The 21,124-nt window shown below is 53.4% G+C and overlaps 3 protein-coding genes and 1 non-coding gene across 8 annotated transcripts; 2 read left to right on the top strand and 2 right to left on the bottom strand.

The window, feature by feature from the left end:
- The first annotated feature begins 2,704 nt into the window (after nt 1-2,704).
- Nucleotides 2,705-8,084, top strand: PLK3 (polo like kinase 3). Of its 2 annotated transcripts, XM_061413087.1 has the most exons (15): nt 2,707-3,501; nt 3,638-3,745; nt 3,840-3,956; nt 4,091-4,220; nt 4,302-4,389; nt 5,172-5,267; nt 5,355-5,553; nt 5,666-5,792; nt 5,997-6,088; nt 6,328-6,421; nt 6,558-6,641; nt 6,735-6,897; nt 7,022-7,151; nt 7,351-7,464; nt 7,572-8,084. In XM_061413087.1, the coding sequence occupies exons 1-15, from the start codon at nt 3,292-3,294 to the stop codon at nt 7,761-7,763; spliced, it is 1,944 nt and encodes a 647-aa protein (XP_061269071.1). In that variant the 5' UTR covers nt 2,707-3,291; the 3' UTR covers nt 7,764-8,084. The 2 variants fall into 2 exon arrangements, with proteins under 2 accessions (XP_061269072.1, XP_061269071.1); XM_061413088.1 differs by lacking the exon at nt 5,172-5,267 and having other exon boundaries at nt 2,705-3,501.
- Nucleotides 7,989-10,387, bottom strand: DYNLT4 (dynein light chain Tctex-type 4). Of its 3 annotated transcripts, none has more exons than XM_061413138.1 (3): nt 9,365-9,938; nt 8,869-8,940; nt 7,989-8,765 (listed from the first exon to the last, which is right to left on the bottom strand). In XM_061413138.1, the coding sequence occupies exon 3, from the start codon at nt 8,752-8,754 to the stop codon at nt 8,098-8,100; it is 657 nt and encodes a 218-aa protein (XP_061269122.1). In that variant the 5' UTR covers nt 8,755-8,765; nt 8,869-8,940; nt 9,365-9,938; the 3' UTR covers nt 7,989-8,097. The 3 variants fall into 3 exon arrangements, with proteins under 3 accessions (XP_061269122.1, XP_061269121.1, XP_061269123.1); XM_061413137.1 differs by having other exon boundaries at nt 9,313-9,937; XM_061413139.1 differs by having other exon boundaries at nt 7,989-8,940; nt 9,313-10,387.
- Nucleotides 10,388-10,451: 64 nt separating this feature from the next.
- On the top strand, nt 10,452-15,995 carry BTBD19 (BTB domain containing 19). Of its 2 annotated transcripts, XM_061413129.1 has the most exons (8): nt 10,453-10,930; nt 12,220-12,433; nt 12,528-12,581; nt 14,100-14,159; nt 14,259-14,327; nt 14,401-14,532; nt 14,657-14,782; nt 14,901-15,995. In XM_061413129.1, the coding sequence occupies exons 1-8, from the start codon at nt 10,845-10,847 to the stop codon at nt 15,033-15,035; spliced, it is 876 nt and encodes a 291-aa protein (XP_061269113.1). In that variant the 5' UTR covers nt 10,453-10,844; the 3' UTR covers nt 15,036-15,995. The 2 variants fall into 2 exon arrangements, with proteins under 2 accessions (XP_061269115.1, XP_061269113.1); XM_061413131.1 differs by lacking the exon at nt 12,528-12,581 and having other exon boundaries at nt 10,452-10,930.
- Nucleotides 15,996-18,645: 2,650 nt separating this feature from the next.
- On the bottom strand, nt 18,646-18,762 carry LOC133245497 (U5 spliceosomal RNA). Its single transcript, XR_009735744.1, has one exon. It is a non-coding gene; the product is annotated as a U5 spliceosomal RNA (small nuclear RNA).
- Between the last annotated feature and the right edge of the window lie 2,362 nt (nt 18,763-21,124).

The following is a 21,124-nucleotide window of genomic DNA, read 5'->3' as shown; positions in this document are numbered from 1 at the left end:
TAGAATGTGACTATATTTGGAGATAGGACCTTTAAAGAGGTAAGTAGGTTAAAACAAGGTCCTCAGGTAGACCCTAATCTTATCTGACTGATGTCTTTAAGAGAAGATGTGATTAGGACACACAGAAAAAGATCATGTGGACTTCCCTGTGGTTCAGACAAGAGTCTACACTGCTATTGCTGTGGGCACTGGTTCAATCCCAAGGAGGGGAAAAAAGATCATGCGACGTCAAAGGGAGACTGCCATTTACAAACCAAGAGAGGCCTCAGAAGAAATCAACCTTGTCAATACCTTGATCTTGACCTTCCAGCCTCTGGAAGTATGAGAAAATAAATTTCTGTTGTGTAAGTCACCTAGTCTGTAGTAATGTTGTTATGACAACCCTAGAAAACTCATACAAAGGCATTTTGGTTTAGTTTCCAAAACAAAATGGCAATATCGAATAGCTTTATCAAACTATACATCCTCAGCCCCATTTCCCCTTTGGATTTGCTTTTCCTGGCCTTACCTCTACCATCTCCCCATCTGGAAAAGTGTTGACCTATAGAATAAAGACCAAACTCCTGAGGATGGCACTTAAGGCCTTCCTGCCCACACCCTCTCTCTCTCCCTCTCGTTCATCTGAGCTACTAATATTTCTCCACGTTTCAGGCTGGTTTGGTTCTCCATTCAGGGGACATGGAAGACAAAGTTAGAGAAGTAGACTTTTGTGGGCCTAGTGAGGGATGGGATGGGATGGTCATATGGTGGGAAGATGAAATGGAGACCAGGAAGGTGCTGCAGCAGTAATCCTGATTTGAGAGACTATGACCCAGATTAGGGTGCTTGGGGAACATGGAGTGAACTGCATAGATTTCAGAGATATTTGGGAGATAAAACTGACAGCAATCGAATACTAAATAAATATTTGTTGACTTTCTTGGCCACTCTTTCTAAAGTAAGCTCTTTGGTTACTCTCCTGTTTACTTCCTTCACAGCACTTTTCACAGCCTGCAATTACTTTGTTTATATTTTTGCCTATTGTCTGTTTCCATTAAGCAGAATGTAAACTAAATGAGGGCTGCAACATTGACCAACCTTTTACACACAGTGCTTGGTCACTGACCAAGGGCTCTCAGATCTTTGAGGACTGAATAGGTTAATAAGTGATTGGATGGTACAGAGTGAGCACAGAAAGGCGAAAGGTCAAGGCCAGGAAGAAGCCTGTGATCCTGGGATCCAGAGGGTTTAAGACTCCACCTCTTTACCACCTCATGTGGGTCAGAATGGCCATCGTTTAGAACTCTATAATAAAAAATGCTGGAGAGGGTGTGGATAAAAGAGAAACACCTTAAACTGTTGGTGGGAATGTAACTTGGTGCAGCCACTATGGAAAACAGTATGGATGTTCCTCGAAAAACTAAAAATAGAGTCGCCATGTGATCCAGCAATCCTACTCCTAGGTATATATCCAGAGAAAATTCTAATTAAAAAAGATACATGCACCTTAATGTTCACTGCAACACTATTTACAATGTCCAAGACATGGAAACAACATATATGTCCACTGACAGATGAATGGAAAAAGATGTGGCACAAATATACAGTGGACTACTGCTCAGCCATAAAAAGAATGAAATAATGCAGTGGCACCCCACTCCAGTACTCTTGCCTGGAAAATCCCATGGACGGAGGAGCCTGGTGGGCTGCAGTCCATGGGGTCGCTAAGGGTCGGACACGGCTGAGCAACTTCACTTTCACTTTTCACTTTCCTGCATTGGAGAAGGAAATGGCAACCCACTCCAGTGTTCTTGCCTGGAGAATCCCAGGGACAGGGGAGCCTGGTGGGCTGCCGTCTATGGGGTCGCACAGAGTCGGACACAACTGAAGCGACTTAGCAGCAGCAGCAATATGGATGAATCTAGAAATTATCATACCAGAAAGAGAAAGACAAATTCCATATATCATTTATATGTGGAATCTAAAATATGATGCAAACTTACCTATGAAACAGAAATAGACTCGCAGACATAGAAAACAGACTTGTGGTTGCCAAGGGGGAGATGGGTTGGGAGTTTGAGATTAGCAGATGCAAACTATTACACATAGAATAGAAAAACAGTGCAGTCCTACTGTTATAGCGCAGGAAACTATGTTGAATATCCTGTGATAAACCATAATGGAAAAGAATATGACAAAGAATGGATGTATTGATATACGTGTAACATAGTCACTTTGCTGTACAATAGAAATTATACAACATTGTAAATCAACTATACTTCAATTAAGTAAATAAATTTAAAAAGGCCCCATCTCTCTGTCTCCGGCCCTGTGAAAGGTGGGCATGGACCAGAGGTTTAGGGGTTCAGGTGGCCCCAGGACCACCTGCCCAATTGTCCTTTGCTAGATTTAAGAAAATACAAGTACCATTCTTCACTTTCTGGCCTCTGGCTGTGGACGCAGGGCAGTGGATGTTTTCAGGGAAAGAGAATAGGCACCCCTCCAGAACATGAGATCTGCCCCTTAAGGGTGTGGGTGTAGGGGTAGCAGAAGATGTGACCTAGCCCTTTACGAAAGCCTTGAATGCCTGGCTGTTTGATCTCAAGACTCAGCATAGGAGCTCAGGCTTCCACCCACACTCCCCACTCCAGGCAAGCCCAGCTGCGAGTATGCAATTCCTCTCAGCCCCTAAAGGGGGCAGCACTGGCCTGGACCTGCGGTCTCTGGTCAAGAGCGTGGGACGAACGCAAATTCTCGCGCACTTAAAGGGTTGGTGACCAACTCGGGCAAAAGTGAGCGGCGTCCCTGCTTCTGCCCTCCAGGTTGGAATGGTGGTCCATCTAGTTGCTGAGGAGACTCCCCATACGCCCAGGCACCCTCGGACTTCAGCATAAGCCCCCAAGGATGGGGGGCGAAAGGACCCCCATTAGAGGGACTCTCAGTCACCAGGACGAGGTAGGAGGGCAGGGACAAATCTGGCTCTTACATCCTGATGGCCACCCACATGGTGACTAGCAGTATGGCTGCGTCTTGAAGGCGGGAGCAGTAGGCTTAGCCTCTGGGTGCGCGGGTGGGAGGAGGAGCTTCTTCTTGACGTAAGGCCTGATGAGGGGCGTGGCTTCTCGGTGACTCGCATGAAGGGGGCGGGCTCTTAATGATGAGACGCCGGGGAGGGGGCAGGCGTTCATTGATAAAAACGCTGGGCTCCCTGGGGCGCGAGCGCGGCGTAGCAAATCCTGGCAGCGCCTCGCGCCGTCTGGGCCTGGCGGAACCCAGAAATTAGCCTGGCCGGCGCTGCGCCGCACCGCCCGCATGGAGCCCGCGGCCGGCTTCTTGTCCCCGCGACCCTTCCCTCGTGCGGCCGCCCCGCCAGCGCCCCCGGCCGGACCCGGGCCGCCTGGAAGTCCCAAGCCTGGATCTGAGCCAGAGGTGCTGGCCGAGACTCCGGCACCGGACCCTGGGCGCCTCATCACCGACCCGCGGAGCGGCCGCACCTACTTCAAAGGCCGCCTGTTGGGCAAGGTGAGCTGAGGAGTGGTGCCAGCGAGGGTAGGGGAGCCCTGCCGACTTCTTTGCCCTCGTGGAGCGGGGCGGGGCCGTTTGGCCTCGGCATGGGGACGTCTGCGGGCCAGACCTGCCTGATGCCTTCTCCTTATAGGGGGGCTTTGCCCGCTGCTACGAGGCCACTGACACAGAGACCGGCAATGCCTACGCGGTCAAAGTCATCTCGCAGAGCCGCATTACCAAGCCGCATCAGCGTGAGAAGGTGAGCCAGGGCCCAGGCCCAACGGGCGACGGGTGGGGTGGGAACGGTGACGAGGGAGCCCTTGACGGATGGTAACCCCCCGCCGCCACTGCAGATCCTAAACGAGATTGAGCTGCACCGCGGCCTGCAGCACCGCCACATCGTGCGTTTCTCGCACCACTTTGAGGATGCTGACAACATATACATTTTCCTGGAGCTCTGCAGCCGAAAGGTGAGGGATGGTAGAGGTAGGGGAGGGAGTAGGGACCTTAAGACCCAAAGTTGGAGCCCTGTTCTTCCTTGGCGAGCACACGGAGGGAGGGTCGGGGAGGGCGGACGAGGGGCTGAGGCCGCCGCTCTCTGCAGTCCCTGGCCCACATCTGGAAGGCCCGGCACACCCTGTTGGAGCCAGAGGTGCGCTACTACCTTCGGCAGATCCTTTCCGGACTCAAGTACTTGCACCAGCGGGGCATCTTGCACCGGGACCTCAAGCTAGGTGAGACTCCTGGGCCAACAGGATGGGGGGCTGGGGAGGCAGAGAAAAAGGCGTCTGACACATTTCTCCGCCCCTGTTCAGGAAATTTTTTTATCACTGAAAACATGGAACTGAAGATGGGGGATTTTGGACTGGCAACCCGGTTGGAGCCCCCAGAGCATAGGAAGAAGTGAGTGTTTGGGTGGGGGCGGGGGGGATGGCCACAGTCTGTGTGACACAGATGACGTGAGTGACAGACACTGAGTATATATCTGTAGGAGGCACGATGATTGCCTGATGTGACCGTGTGATTGATGGGAGGGTGGTGTGTGTGGGTGTGTGTGTGTGTGTGAACGTGGCGGTGGCAGCCTTGGTTCCTGGGAATGGTGGAGAGGCTGCTGGTCCTATGGGTGTCTGAGTCCTTAAGATGGATGGGGTGTAAGGATTCTTGAAGGTATGACCAGTCCTGCGTGTGAGTGTGGATGGTGACATAAGCAGTGTGTGTGTGAGACAGACTGAGTGTGGAGATGGTGGACATGACACTCTGTGTCAGAAAACCCTGCTGTGGCCATGAGGACTGGGAGTGTAACACAGCATGTGTGGCAGTAGTGTTCATGGGGGGTGTGACAGTTGATGTTAGTGTGTACAGCACAGACCACAGGAGGTGACCACCTGTGGTGGGAGTAGGGGAAGGAGGAAGGCATCAGTGATGTACCCTCTGTTGACCTGGAGGAGGGGCTGGGTTAGGGGTCAGGAACTCCCCAGTCCTGCAGAGTCGCTGAGCAGCTGGGCCAGGCGGGTGGGCAGGGACTCAGCTGCCATCCCCGGCTCCATTGTCTCAGAACAAACAGGAGTTCTCTGGCCTTTGGTGACAGGCAGCTGCTTTGTCTGGACTCTCAGTGGGGGCAGGGATGAGGGGCCAGGCAGGCTGCCTCTGAACCTTGCCCTCTCCTCCTCCCTATCCCCTGTCAGGACCATCTGTGGTACCCCCAACTATGTGGCCCCAGAAGTGCTGCAGAGACAAGGCCACGGCCCGGAGGCAGATGTGTGGTCCCTGGGCTGTGTCATGTGAGTGCCAGGGTGATGTGTACACAGAGGGTGCCTGGGAGGCCTATGTTCCACTTCACTCCTGACCACCTTTTCTCTGCCCCACAGGTACACGCTGCTATGTGGGAGTCCCCCCTTTGAGACCGTTGACCTGAAGGAGACGTACCGCTGCATCAAGCAGGTTCACTACACGCTGCCTGCCAGCCTCTCATTGCCTGCCCGGCAGCTCCTGGCCGCCATCCTTCGAGCTTCACCCCAAGACCGCCCCTCAATTGACCAGATCCTGCGCCACGACTTCTTTACCAAGGTTTGTGGCGCCCCAGACACAGCCAGTCTGCAGATTCCCCAGAGATTGAATTGGGAGCAGGTGACAGGACCCCTGGGCTGCTCTTCTCTGCTCACATGCTTTCTCTCCTCAGGGCTACACCCCGGACCGGCTCCCTGTCAGCAGCTGTGTGACAGTCCCAGACCTGACACCCCTTAACCCAGCTAGGATTCTGTTTGTCAAAGTTACCAAGAGCCTCTTTGGGAGAAAGAAGAATAAGAGTAAGTCCGAGACATCAGTGGATTTGAGGGTACAGAGCAGCAGGGGGCTTGTCACATACATGTGGGGGTGTGAGTGTAGGGTCCCTGGGGACCCCTGGGGATAGCATGCATTACACAGGCACTTGGCTACACCTAACTGTGTCATCTCTTCGGGAAGCAGGGGGTCTGGGCAGGATTCTGAGGGTTCTATCTACCCCCACCCAGATAAGAACCGTCCGGAGGAGCGGGACGAGGTCTCCTGTTTGGTGAATGGCCTCACTCGGACGTCCATTGGCCATCAGGATGCCAGGCCCGAGGTGAGGTGCTTACGTGGATGGTGTTCCCCTGACTCACCCCCACCCTCGCAGCTGCAGGAAGCCTGGGATAAAAGAGGCTGGTGAAGCATCTAGCCTCGTGGTGGCCTAATTGGCTGTGTCTCATCGGTCAGGCAGGGTGACCTGGGGTGCCCGGGGTGCCAGGGCAGGGCGAGCCATGGACTCTCAAGGATCTGGATTTCGGGGCCTGTCTCACTCCTTTCCCCTACCCAACTCTCCAGGCTCCAGCAGCTTCAGGTCCAGCCCCCCTCAGCCTGGTAGAGACAGCACCTGAAGACAGTTCACCCCGTGGGACGCTGGCAAGCAGTGGAGATGGTGAGCCACCAGGAGGGTGACGGGTGCTCAAGGTTGCGGGGGCTGAGTCCAAGCCCTGAGGGAAGGGGTGGGTGGAGAGTCATTGTCTAGGGCTTGTGGGATTATTGCCTAATTCTCAGTGCCCTGTTCCCTTTAGGGTTTGAAGAAGGTCTGACTGTGGCCACAGTGGTGGAGTCAGCCCTCTGTGCTCTGAGAAACTGCCTGGCCTTCATGCCCCCAGGTGAGGCTGGGGCCTGGCATGTGTGAATGGTGGTGGGAGTCCTTTTACTGGGAAGCCAGGAACAAGTCCTCATTCCTACCTCTTCTATGACAGCTGAACAGAACCCAGCTCCCCTGGCACAACCAGAACCTCTGGTGTGGGTCAGCAAGTGGGTTGACTACTCCAACAAGTTTGGCTTTGGGTATCAATTGTCCAGCCGCCGTGTGGCTGTGCTCTTCAACAACGGCACACACATGGCCCTGTCGGCCAACAGAAAGTAAGTGCTATCATGGGGTGCCTTGTATCCAGGCCTCTGTACTCAGCGGTGCTGCAACTTGGTGTGTGTTCCTGGGCTCCTGGTCCTGCAGTCTCTGAGGAGGGGGTCTGTCTGCTTCCTCCAGGACTGTGCACTACAACCCCACCAGCACTAAGCACTTCTCCTTCTCTGTGGGTGCCGTGCCTCGGGCTCTGCAGCCTCAGCTGGGTGTCCTGAAGTATTTCGCCTCCTACATGGAGCAGCGCCTCATGAAGGTTTGTGGACTGGGTCTGGGGTGGGGGTGGGGGTGGGGTGGTACATTCAGGACTAACACATCCTGATCCCCTCCTAGTCCCCTTTGGGGGTAGGTGGACAGTGGGGTGGGTGTTGAAGCTAGAAGCTGACCCTCTAAGGGAGACATGAATAGGGAGAGGACTGACTGGTGTCAGACAAGTGACTGGCCCCTGTTCCCAGGGTGGAGATCTGCCCAGTGTGGAAGAGGTGGAGGTGCCTGTGCCCCCACTCCTACTGCAGTGGGTCAAGACCGATCAGGCCCTACTCATGCTTTTTAGTGATGGCACCATTCAGGTAAGAGCTCCGCCTGGAGTTGGGGGTGAGGACTGGGAGGTCCAGGGTGCTGGGGAGGAAACGATCTGGGCCCTAGGCCCTGATCAGTGCCGCCCTCCTGTGCACAGGTGAACTTCTACGGAGACCACACCAAGCTGATCCTCAGTGGCTGGGAGCCCCTCCTTGTGACTTTCGTGGCCCGCAATCGCAGTGCTTGTACTTACCTCGCTTCCCACCTTCAGCAGCTGGGCTGCTCCCCAGATCTGCGGCAGCGGCTTCACTATGCTCTGCGCCTGCTCCGGGACCGCTGCCCGGTCTAGGCCAGAGTCTGCAGGCCCGGCCACCTCTCAAGCCCTCAGGCCTGAGGTCTGTGCCTCTCAGGCTCTGGCCCTCGCCTTTGTGGCCCTCCCTGTTCCTTTGGTGCCTCACTGGGGGCTCCGGGCCGAATCCCCCAGGGAATCAGGGACCAGCTTTACTGGGGTTGGAGGCGGCCTCCCACCCCTTCTCCAAGAAAAGCCTGAGCCTTAGCCCCCCACTAGGGGGCGTTATTTATGGACCACTTTTATTTATTGACATTTATTTATTGGGATGTGAGCCCCACGAAGGGCCTCCTTCTGGGATAATAAACCGTTTTTGCAGAACTCGAGGGCCTCCTCACTCGCAGTAGAGTCCGTGGACCGTGGCCACGGCGAAGAGCGAGGCGTTGGTGACGGCAGCCGAGGCCAACCCGTCGCACGCGGCGTCCCAGAGCGCGCGGCTGACCACGCGGACGCCCTGGCCCGCGCGCTGCCCCAGCACCACGCTGCACACCAGCTTGTAGCGCGGCGGGCTGAGCTCGCGCAGGCGCCTGCGCACCAGCTCGCACAGCTCCTGCGCCAGCCGCCCGGCCTCCGCGCCTGAGTAGCATGCGTCCCGCAGTCCCTCGGCCAACGCTGCCTCCAGGGCCTGCTGTGCGCGCGCAGTCTCCCAGCGCTCCCCCGGCGCCGGCTCCGTGCGGTACGAGGGTGCCATCCGGCGGGCGGGTGCCAGGGGCAAGCCAGAGAAGCTGACTCGCGAGCCTAGAGGGGGCACGGGGCCCAGGGATGGGCGTCGACCCCCAGGGCCTGCACTTGGCCCAGCCAGTGAGTTGCGGCGTGAAAAGGACAAGACCGGACCTAGGACGGAGCCACGGCGGGAGGCCGGGCCCAGGCCAGCTGGTCGGGTTTCATCAATGCTGGGCAGGTGGCCTAGAGGCCGCGCTGCTGATAGTTTCAGCCCATGATCTTTGGCCTCCTCCTCCTGGCGTCCGGGGGCCACAGGCCTGCCAGCCATGGACCTGCCGGCTGGAAGACCCACACTTGGATGGGGTGGCCCTCACTAGCTGTCTTTGTACACCATCTAGTCTCTTACTTAGTGATGAGTTTTTACCCTCTAATCCCTCCTTACCTGTGTTTTTCGGACCGGTGAATCAAATAGTTCCCAGCTGCGTGGATTCCTGGGTGCTTAGAGCGTTAAGGGCTGTTAGGGACAACAAGGGAATGGACGCTGCTCAGAGTATCATCTCTCTCTCCCTACCCCCTGAGCTCCACTTCACCTGAGCACTATGGACGTTAGAAAAATGAGCTCCAAGTACACCTCCCCTCCATCTGACTCACCAGCAGAAACGGATGTATCTGCCCTCTGCCTGCGCCTAGACAGTGGCGCCTCCACCCCCTAACCAGAGGGAGGGACAGACAGATCCAGCTCCTTCAGCCCACAGATCCTTCTAGCCCCCTTGAGTCTTGAATCCAGCCATCCTCCACCCCATCCCTGCTCTTAGGGTGTCTGGCAGAGCCTGGGGCTAGTGACTCAGGATGGTCCTTCCAGCCTGTTTTTGGCTTCCAGCCCTACCTCCAGAGTCAGTTCTGGGAGGGCTGCCCTCTGCCCCAAACTCCTTAGGCACCTGAGCCACCTGCAGCTGTGTCCTCCAGGTGCTCTCCTAACAGCCCTTGCCCGGCTGGCCTGACCGGCAGGTAGGAGGGTAAGGGCCCCTTGCCTGTGTTGTGGAGTTGCCCTGGGTTGCTGGGCAAGCACTCACTCCTCTTCCTGGTTCCCTCTCACCAGTCCTGGCTCCAGCTTAACCTGGGAGTGTTACTGTAAGCATGTGTTGAATGCTGGGTGGCTGAGTCATCAGGGGAGGGGGATCAACAGGGGGTTAGAGCCTAAGGGCATACAAGTGTGAGTGAAGGGGCAGATGTAGAGGGGGCTCTGGTCAGAAAGGTGTCCCCCTACCCCAGGGCTCTTGAGCCACTGTCCATTTCTCCCCTTGTGAAGGCTGGCTCTCTACTTGTGAGCAAGTTGCAGAGGCCTGGGATATGGGGAAACCCTGAGGCTGCTGGGGTGTCTGCTCAGGAATCAGGATCCGGGCCTACAGGAAGGAGCACGTCATGGGCCTATCGTCTCCCCATCAGCCTCAATTAGGACAAACATTTCCGTTCCTTGTATACAGCTAGGGTGGGGCTTGGATGACTTCCTCAGTTCTGGGCTGGGGGAGGGGGAAGGGAGACCCATTGGAACTCAGATCTGATGCAACAGTGATGACTTCACTCCTCAGTGAATCCTGCTGACCTAACTTTTAAGTGTCCTGGCCCTAGCCCCCGCTGTCCACACCTTGTGTGCCCTAGTGCCCAGACTGCCCCAACCCGCACTGTGGTTGCACTTCAGGGACACCAGAGACCATGATGCCTCTGTCAGTGTTGACACCTCCTCACTTGACCCCTCTCTGGGAGGCCCAGGACTGCCACCTCCCAAACAAGCCAGCTCTGGACCCTGAAAATGGTCCACGGGGACAAGGACTTTCCCTGTTAATGGGAGTTCTTCAGGTCTGCTTAACCTGTATGCTTGTAGGGGGAGGGGAGAGAGGGGCAGGAAATTTGAACTCTGAACCCTGGACAGGCAAGGGCCAGGATGCTAAGACCCTCCAACTCTGCTTAGGGCCCCTCTAGGGCTGAAGTTTTCCCTGGGCCTGTGGGAGCTGGGCGGGGCCTCCTCTCTGGCCGGGCTCTAGTTTCCGTGGAAACCCACAGGCTTCCCACCCCAGCGCTGCCTGGGCAGGCTCCCAGCTGGGGCCTCATCCGCAGCCAGCCTCTCCTCCCCAGTCCAGTCTGCTCCACCTCGGCCTCTCTCGGTCCCCTCCCTGAGTCCCCAAGCCTCTAGCCTCTTCCACTGGCCGCTGATGCCTTCTGGGCCTCTCCTGCCTCATTCCTAAACTTTAGCTTCTCAGCAAACAGGCCTCTGGATCTCTTACCCCTCCCTCTCAGGCCTTTCTAGCTCTTCACCAGCTCTAGGGCTCAGCCAGGCCTCCTGCTCCTTCCATGTACTGTCTCTCCCACACGTAACAAGCCTCCTAGGCTGTTCCTCCTGCTTAGTCCCCTGCCCCACACATGGAGACCCCAGGACTGGTTGTGCATGGGGAGGCCGCGCCTTTTTCCACAGCACTCCGGAGCCTCGTCAACAACCCCTTATACAGGTGAGAGGGGCACCTGTCTGTGGGTTTTCCCTAACTGGCTCTGCTGGGACCCATGACTCTGAGGAATCTGAGTACAGAGGAAGTGGAGAATTAGGACTTGACCCTCCTCCCGGGTGAACTCAGCCTGGGGAAGTGGAGTGTAGAGGATGGCTACTGATCACGCAGTATCTGTGATAGCCTGAGAGCCAGAGGTGGGGGTAGTGGGGACTAGTGCTCAGAGCAGCTATGTGACTTCAGGGAAAGGCCTTCCTTTTTTGGATCTTGGGCTCCTGGCAGAGAAAAGCCCTCTGCCCTCTGGATCCTGAGAAATGGAGTGTAACTTGAGTGCTTCCCTGGGGAGGCAGAGGAGCAGACAATCCTATTCTGGGAACTGGGGACTTATAAGGGGAACAAAGCTCAAGAGATTGAGCCAGAGTCACAGACAGGAAGTAGTTCAGGCGCACTGCCTGGGGCTCACTGCCTGTAGTGTCTGTAACCGGGGACCAAGTACAGGGGCAGGGCCGGTCAGAGGAACCAGAATGCAGCTTTCTGTCTCCACCGCTTCAGAGCTGGGGTCCTCCCACAGGTTGGCGATTTCTGTAACCCTACTGCTTTGGGCGTCGCAGTCTGGTCTGAGCAGTGGACCGCCCCCCCACCCCCGCCCCCGCCGCCCACCTGCCCCCCAGGCCTTGGACCTGAGCCTAGAAGGCTCCAGGAAGCTCAGGCTTCATCATCTGTCCCTTACCCACTGTGCTGTTCAGAGGCCCAGCAGCTGGGGCCGGAAGTGATCATGAAAATGGAAAATGTGGTCTGGCCCCATGATAGTGCATCACTGACGTGTCTGTTTGCAGTCAGTGCCCTCCACACCCTCCTCCTCCCCCCTCCTGTCTGGAGGAGGCTGAAAAGGCTGAGTTTGCAGTCTGGAGAAGCCAAAAAGAGTTTCCCTTCACCAGAGTCACAGGCTGGGGAGGAGAGGGACATTGGGATTGATCTTGTTTCAGCCCTGGTGCCCCCTCAGTGATCAAACATAGCCACCTAATGTTAGCCACCCTAGGGTTTGGGATGAGCATCTCATTTCAGGGATGAGACACCTGAGAGGCAGGAGGTCAGAAATCTCTTCCCTAGGCTTCTCTTGCCTAGCTGGAGCTGTGTTTAGAGCCCGGCCTGTGTGACCCAGACCTTTTGCTAGAGGGACTGCCTCTTATATGGCAGATAAGGAAACGGAGGCCCAGAGAGGGCAAAGGCAAAGTCCAGAGTTACACAGAGACTCTAGCCTCTTGTTTCTGGCGCTCTGCCCTCCTCTCCCACAGTGATGTTCGCTTTGTGGTCGGTCAAGAACGGCAGGAGGTGTTTGCCCACCGGTGCTTGCTGGCGTGTAGATGCAACTTCTTCCAGCGACTTCTGAGCTCAGAGCCAGGCCCTGGGGTGCCTAGCCCTGTGGTGCTGAGTACCGTGCCAGCTGAGGCCTTCCTGGCAGTGCTGGAGTTTCTGTATACCAACAGTGCCAAGCTGCAACGCCACTCTGTGAGCCCACTGGGCAAGGGTCTGGGTGGGCAAGTTCTGGGTGGCTGAGGGGCAGGAAGACTCTCTTCTACCATGCCAACCACCCACTCTGCAGGTGCTCGAGGTGTTGACAGCGGCTGTGGAGTATGGGCTGGAGGAACTTCGAGAGGTGGGTTCATGGGCAGCCGTCTCCTTTCCCCTGCCTCTTATGGGCGCGGTTCACACCCTGCCTCACACACCCGCTAACCTGGAGAGGAATGTGCACCAGTACAGAAAGAAGTATGGGTATCTCTATATAAACACGCATTGATGCGTGCCTATGCGCAAAAGGATATGTGTGCCCTGTGGGGGCATATGGGGGTGTAGATACCAGGATAAGCTAGCCTCGATCCCTGTTCTTCAAAGAGAGGCACAAGAAAAACGCTTAACCCAGTGGCATAAGAAGTGGACAGAGAAGGGCATATGGTGCTGAGACTGTACAGAGAGTCTCTCTAGTCTCACCACGAAGGAGAAGAGGGGAATACTTCCTGGAGAAGGAAACATTTGTGTTGCATCCGGTAGAATAGGTAAGATTTTTGTTCAGCGGGGAGAGGAAAGATGGTATTCTAGTCACAGAGGCACAAAAAGAACTGGTGAGACATTTAGTGTAGCTAGACTAAGAGGACTAAGAGTGTGAAAGGAAGAGAGGAAATGAGATTGGAGAGGGTGCCAGGAGCTGGTTCCTGTAGGACCTTCAAGAATTTGGACTTCCTTTACCCAGAGGGCAGTGGAGTTTCAGTGGAGGTTTCAGGTAGTGAGGATTTGGAAGCTAAGAAGAGAAGGGATTGGGAGCCATGGGAAGGGCTCACCAGTCCCATAGGGACAGGGGTGGCAGTGGTTGCCCAGGAGAGAAATGCCTGCCTTTGAGAGAAGTGGAACTGGCACTGTTTACAGGTCAGTTGCTGTAGAAATTGAGGTTGCACTAGCAACCGGTGTTGTTGTTCAGTGGCTCAGTCGTGTCTGACTCTTTGCAACCCCATGGACTGCAGCACAGCAGACGTCCCTGTCCTTCATTATCTCCGAGCTTGCTCAAACTCATGTCCATTGAGTCACTGATGCCATCCAACCATCTCATCCTCAGTCTCCCCCTTCTCCTGCCCTCAATCTTTCCCAGCATCAGGGTCTTTTCCAGTGAGTCTGTTCTTTACATCAGGTGGCCAAAGTATTGGAGTTTTGGCTTTGACATCAGTCCTTCCAGTGAATATTCAGGGTTGATTCCCTTTAGGATTGGCTGGTTTGACCCTGTGAACTGGCATTACCCAGGGCTTTTCTGGAAGTCGGGGGTGAGAGGGAGATATCACAGATGAATTCAAGTTTCTGGTTAAAATAGTATCTTTGAGTTCAGAGAAAAGTGTGGAAAAAGTTAAGTGTCTTGAAAGAAAAGGAGAGTGGAATTTTCACATGGCTCTTATCTAGTCTGATTAGTGAGGAATGTACTAAAAGGTGGGCTGCTGGGCTTGGCTTTGCTATTCCTAGTCTCAGGCCTTGTGATTCCCCGCCTCCCTTGGCCTGGGAGGTCTGCGTAGGCCTGGGGCTGCTAGTAGCCTGGGTGGCTCACTGCTCCAAGGCTGTTCACTGTTTCTGGCCTGGGGCTGGGGCCTTGGAACAGGGACATCTGGGCACAGCCCACCTTCGTTTCTGTTCCCAGCTGTGCCTGGAGTTTGTGGTGAAGGCACTGGACGTGGAGCTGGTTTGCGAGGCCCTGCAGGTGGGTGTTGCTGGACAGGCTTGCAGGAGGTTCTGGTGTGGAGGGCCGGGCTGCCCGGCCTCTCCATGTCCAACCTGACCTCCTTCATTCTGCTCTCAGGTTGCTGTAACCTTTGGCCTGGGACAGCTGCAGGAGCGTTGTGTGGCTTTCATTGAGGCCCACAGCCAGGTACTCCCCACTGCATACTCCCCAGCCCACACCCCTTGTTCTGCTCCTCCCTGACCCAATCGCGGACCCATAGGAGACCCTCCGGACCCGTGGTTTCCTGGAGCTGTCCGCGCCCGCGTTGCTGCCCCTGCTGCGTAGCGACAAGCTGTGTGTGGACGAGGCCGAGCTGGTCCTCGCAGCCCGGAGTTGGGCGCGCGTGGGCGCGGTGAGCAGGGGCTGAAGGGAGTGGGAAGTAGGGGTGCTGAAAGAGGCTCTAGCTGCAGGAACCAGGAGAGCAGGCGGTTGGGCAGGTGCCCCTGCCCGCTCAGGTTCAGTGCTGACGTCCGCAGGCGGTGCTAGAGCGGCCTGTGGCCGAGGTGGCGGCCCCGGTGGTGCGGGAGCTGAGACTGGCCTTGCTGGCTCCGGCAGAGCTGAGCGCCCTGGAAGAACAGAACCGGCGGGAGCCGCTCATCCCGGTGCGGACGCGGGGAACACGTCTCGGATCGTGTTGGGGGAGGCGAGTGGGGCGTGGTCCAGGGTCTGCGGGGTAAGATGGGCACTGCGGGACTCCGCGGTGATTCGCATCCCTTGCAGGTGGAACAGATCGTGGAGGCGTGGAAGTGTCATGCTCTGCGGAGAGGGGATGCGGCCCGGGGCACCCCGTGCCGCCGCCGGAGGGGCACTCTGCCCCGGGAGCATCATCGCTTTTTGGATCTGCCCTTTAAGTGACCAGTGCCATGACTTGCGAAGCATTCTGCGCCTCTCTTAAACTGCACCTCCCAACACGCTCGGCGCTCAAAGCGGGCTTCCGCTCCCAGAATGCTTCGCAAGTCGGGGCGGGAAGGACCAGTGTGTGCCAAACGCAGGCGCTATGGGTGAGGTTCCGTCGGTGGGCGGGCCTGAACGCCGCGCTCTTCCGCTGAGCCTTGGCCTCCAACCCTGCGCAAAGCCCGAAAGCAGTTTCTGTGCCCGCGTGCTCTGGCTCTACAGCCTGTCTCTGAGCACTACCGCCCGCCTCCTTTACTCCTGTAATTCCCACGTATCTTTTCAACTCAGCCCCCTCTTTAACTCCAGACCTGGCTCCTGGCGATCTCTCTCCATATGTCCCACAGACACTTAAGACTCGATCCAAAATTGTGCTTGTCCCTCATCTTTCCCCAGTTCTGCCCCCATCGTGTTTCTCATCTCCATGGGTGCCAAAGCCAGAAACCTAGATGTCATCCTAGCTTTATTCTTCACATTTGCCTCCCATGGCTTCTATTTCTTAAGAGACTGAAAGCAGAATATGCCACCCCAAAATATGCTGTTTTGGCATAGGGTTGTTTTAAGCTGATTATTTTGAGAAAAAGTAGACGTTTTGAAAACAGAAAAGTTACCCTTTTGTAGGGGAAATTTTTATAAACTAAATCTACATTGGTAAGGGTGTCGCCCTCTTTGTACAGAAGGATGACTAATTTACAGGAGACTTCCTGTGAAATAACTAAGATTTGCTTAATAAACCTTGCTTTCGGTGCTTTTTCCTGACGGCTTTCCCATATCTGGCCTCCTCACTTTTCTTTCGTCATTAGCTGAAGGAAGTATTTAAGCAGGTATTTTCGGCCACCTCTGGGAGTTACTGATTTTTCCCTGGGTATCTCCCATGTGTATGTGAGATATACATGTTAATAAACTTCCATTTTTGTTTCTGTGGTTAAGCTGTCTCATTACAAAGGTCTCAGCCAAGAACTCAGAGAATAGAGGGAAAATTATTTTTCCTTTCCTACAAGATCTTTCCAGTTGGTTCAGTTCTCTTACCCCAGTTCAACCAGTCCTATCTGTGGCAGGAATTACTGCCACAGGTTCTTATTAATCTTCTTGCCTTCACTCCAGTGGAGACCTCCTCCCCAACCATTTCCCACAGTGCCTCTTGACCTGTCTAAAATTGTCAGCCCTACGCCCTTTATTTTCTCTATTTACCCACTGCCCTCTGGACAAAATATAATCTGTTTCACTTTTAGAGCACTCAAAATACTGGTGGTTCCAAACATTAGCAAATTTTCTCTCAACAACTACCTTTGCAAAAATTCACTGGTCCTCAGACTTCCCTGGTGACACAGTAGATAAGAATCTGCCTGCCAATGCAGGAGAAACGAGTTCTATCCCTGGTCCGGGAATATTCCACATGCTTTGGAGCAACTAAGGCCGTTGGCCCCAGCTACTGAACCTGGGCTCTAGAGGCCTCAATCCTGTGACTACTGAAGCCTGAGCACTAGAGCCTGTGCTCTGCAACAAAAGAAGCTATGGCAATGAGAAGCCCTCACACCCCAACGAACAGTAACCCTCACTTGCTGCAACTAGAGAGAGCCCGTGCACAGCAATGAAGACACAGCGCAGCCAAAAAAAAAAAAAAAAATACACTGGCATTCTATCCCTGGATTTCCTCTCTTGGTTATTGAGGACTCCCCATGCTCTCCTTTCATTTGTTGTGTATTTTGTCTTCCTGAGGATCCAGATCTCCCTGAAGAAAGATCTCTGGGGCCAGGAGTGGAGCCTAATTCATTTCTACTTCCCCAGTCCCTGACACATAATCAGTGCTCTGTAAATATTCAGTGATGACTTTGCTTTCTTATTTAAATATTATTTTATTCCAATAAGATACTATAAATATGAAATTAGGGACTGACTTTATTTTGGCTGTGCCTCTGGACTTGCGGCATCCCTGACCAGGGATCTTTTAATTTAAACTGGTGCCCCCTGCAGTGGAAATGCGGAGTCTTAACCACTGGACCCCCAGGGAAGTCCCTAGTTGATTATTTGGAAAAAAAATAGTTATTCTTCTTTCTCATGGATTTTACATAAAAATATGTTGTAAATGGGTTAAAAATAGTTATTTGTTATTGTATTTCTCAAGACTGAAAATGTGATTACCCTTAATACTACCTTAGATAATGAAAACTGAAGAAGAAAAGCTGTAAGTCCTGGAGGCCTGGTTTAATTTAGAGGGCTGGTTAAATGAACTATGGTATAGTCCTTACAGTGATATTTAAAAAAAAATCCATGGTCTTTGGTGAGCAAAGCACAATGCAGACCAAGCAGAGCATGATTCCTTTTGCTGAAAGAAAAGATAATATTGGGAGAAAAAGTTTTCCTTGCTCTTAGCTTGGTAACATTTGAGGAGGTAAAATGTGTTTGCATGAAGCACACATATGAATATGAATATGGAGTCGGTGGGATCTGCTAATGGCTGTGAATCTGGAGGACACCGAGTATGAGATGATAATCACTTAAAAGTCACTTCCCTGGTGGTTCGGATGGTAAAGGGGCCACCTGCAATGCAGGGGACCTGGATTCAATCTCTGGTTGGGAAGGATCCCCCTGGAAAAAAAACGGCAACCCACTCCAATATTCTTGCCTGGAGAATTCCATGGACAGAGGAGCCTGGAGGGCTACAGTCCACGGGGTCACAAAAAGTTGGACACGACTGAACAACTTTCACTAAAATCCACAGGCCTAGGTGATTTCCCCTAAAGAGGATGTAGCTCTAGGGACAAGAGGACACATTTGGTAGCTAGCCTTGTTCTCTCATAATGCTGTTTCTGTAGGGCACTTATCAGAGATTATGTATTATCTCCTTTTTTTCTTCTTAAGTTCTTGGTTCCACCAAAAAATTAAACTCCTTAACGGAAAGGTTTAGAATGGAAAAGTGGCATTGAGTGAGTGTTGAACAGACACAGTCTGAATAAGTCATAACCAGAGTGCCTCAGCTAATTTTTTCCTCAGATAACCTCTGGGAAAGTAACCAGGTAATCTGACGGGACTTCCCTGGTGGTTCAGACCGTCAAGAATGCGCCTGCAATATGGACGGCCTGGGTTCAATCCTGAGTGGGGAAAATCCCCTAGGAGTGGGCTGGTGAGAGAGAATTACTACGTTTACCCTCTTCCTATAGGCTCGCGTGTTTTAGTCGCTCCAGCCGTGTCCGACACTATGGATTGCTATCTGCCAGGCTCCTCCGTCTTAAGGATTCTACACACATAAATATCGAAATTAGCTGTCATTCCCTTCTCCAATGGATCTTCCGAATCCAGGGATTGAACCTACGTCTTCTATGTCTAGCTGTGTCTCTACCTTAAGCGCCATCTGCGAAACCTTTGGCGCTTTATCAAATGAAAAACAACCAATAACTTTTCCATTTCATCTGCAAGCTTCTAAACGACTTTGTGCAGAATTATACAAGTAAAACACGCAAAAAAAAAAAACCACAAAAAAAAGCCGTACTTCGAACACAGATTAAGGGAACCAAAATTTTCCTTCATAAATTGTGACAGCTGATGAATTCTAACTTTTAACCTTAGAAAATGTAGCCTCGTTAAAAACGAGGCCTCAAAAAATTGGGTAAAGACTCAGAATTGTTCCTCTCCACGGAAATCTTTAGTAAAAGGCGAAAGATTTATACGATCTGAAGAGAAACCAGAGTATGCTTTTGTAGTTTCGCTTGGAACCTCCCAGAGCAATGTAACACTCTGTACAGTTATGGTTGCTCCGCTCCCGCGCGGTTTGGGCACCTTGAGCGGAATTTGCACAGACCGTAGGTTTCTAACAGGTACTGTCCCCTCCAACAGTGGACAAACCCCCGTGGGGCTGGAATTCAAGCGCGTGAAATCGTCTTTTCGTGGTGCACTATGGGTATGCAAATCGCAGGCGGCTCCGCCGCTGGGTGACGCCACTCACCGGCCGGGCTGGGCGGCGCTGTGGGCACCTCAGGGCTGCAGCTCTCTCTTTGCGGGTCCCCCAGGAAACCGACGCTTCCTCACTGAGGGTGAGGTTAAAGCCCTGTCATTTCATACCCGCAGACCCCTGCCGTCACCACTCCTTTGGGAGGAAACGGCATCCAACTTATCTGGAAGGATAGTTCCAGTGAATGGGAGGTGGAAACGAGTTCTCGAATAGCCTTTGTGAAGTCGTGGGAGGTGAACATCGAAAGTAATTCAGCCTGTCTGGAGTAGGGTGTGGTGTGTCTGAATGAGGGTGTGCATCTGGCCATTAGCTGTCTTGAGAAAGCTGGGAAGATGGCAGAGGCTAGATCCAGTTAGGCCTGGAAAGGACTTGGCTTTGATCTTATTATTATCAGCAATGGGGAGCCATGAAATGGTGTTGAAGTTAGAGGGCTGAGTAATGTACAGTGCCACACAGGGTGGTTTGCCCTGCAAACACTGGGACTTGTCCCCAAGACTGGCTGTGGTCAGTGCCCTGGAACTGACTATTCCTGGGGCGGTCCAGCTCCAGTTGGCTGGAATCCTTCAGCTAGTGCCGTATCACGACACCGTTCAGTGTTTTAGGTTTATTCACTAAGCATTTGATCCGAGCACAGACTTTCAACATAGCTAAAAATATCACAAACTACAACAAGAGAGAGTACCTATGAGAAGCCAGGCCATTTCTTACATGAATATTTCATTTACAATCCTAAAAGGAAAAACCAGCAGCCTACAAAATGGACTGTAATCTTCCATTTCACAGATGAAGATGCTGAGGCTCAGAGAGGATGTCTGATTTTTCCAGCTCACTCAGCTGGTAAGTGGAACTGGGGGTGGGGGGTGACGACATCTTTTGCACCGTTACAGCCTGGTGAGCTCTCCTGCTCTACCTCAAAGCCGCTCCATAGTGACCCAAACACCACTGGACCCAAATCCAGGGTCTATCTCTTGGGCATACCGGATGCACCCCCTACCCTTGGTTCCAAGCCAACCACCTTCTCTTTTTTGATTCAGCGTTGATTCAGCTGCAGTAGGTGTCTCCCCTCTCCACTCCTAACGTTAGGTCAGAACATGATTTTCCGGCCTTTGGCTTGGTGGGGTGGGGTGGGATGTGAGAAGGCAGTGCTCTGGGGGTGGGATTGTTCCTGGTGAGTGTGTGCCTGGAACCCAGAGTGTGTATGTGTGTCAGCTGAGACTGAGCCCTGGGATAATTGGAGAAAGGCACTGAAAGACCTCTCCCTCCCATCCATCAGATGAGACTACACCCGGGGGTGTGGCCAGAATCATCCAGACCTCTGTACAATGGGATTGTTCAACCTTTACAAGCAAACAGCTTAAAGATAGCACCTCACTGGTTGCTTGTCAAACTATGGTTTTTCCAGTAGTCATGTACAGATGTGAGAGCTGGACCATAAAGAAGGCTGAGTGCCAAAGAACTGATGCTTTTGTCCGTGGTGTTGGTGAAGACTCTCAAGAGTCCCTTGGTCTGCAAGGACCAGTCAATCCTAAATGAAATCAATCCTGAATATTCATTGGAAGGACTGATGTTGAAGCTAAAGTTCCAATACTTTAGCCATCTGATGTGAAGAGCGGACTCCTTGGAAAAGATACTGATGCGGGGAAAGATTGAGGGCAGAAGTGGGTGACCCAGAATGAGATGGTTGGATGTATCACCAACTCAATGGACAAGAGTTTGAGCAGACTCAGGGAGATAGTGGACAGAGAAGTCTGACATGCTGCAGTCCATGGGGTCGCAGAGTCAGACATGACTGAGCAACTAAACAACAGCAACACAGGCTGCTAGTGCCTCAGTTTCTACAGTGGCCCTGCGGATCCTCTGCTGTCTGGACAAAGATGCCTCTGGGGCGCCATGCTGACTACTTACTTGCACAGGCCTCTGCCTTGGAGATTGGTCTGGGCACAAAACTCCTAAAACACACCCCCATCTCTGTTTCAGTTGGCCACTTTTTTTTTTTTTTTTGGTCACGTCAAGAGGCTTGTGGGATCTTAATTCCCCAACCAGGGATCAAACCCAGGCCCCTGGCAATGAGAGCACTGGGTCTTCACCACAGGACCACCAGAGA

Source organism: Bos javanicus, chromosome 3, assembly GCF_032452875.1.
Source record: "Bos javanicus breed banteng chromosome 3, ARS-OSU_banteng_1.0, whole genome shotgun sequence".
Taxonomy (NCBI): domain Eukaryota; kingdom Metazoa; phylum Chordata; class Mammalia; order Artiodactyla; family Bovidae; genus Bos; species Bos javanicus.
Note: the sequence above shows the minus strand (reverse complement) of the source record. Positions and strands in the feature narration are given on the sequence as shown.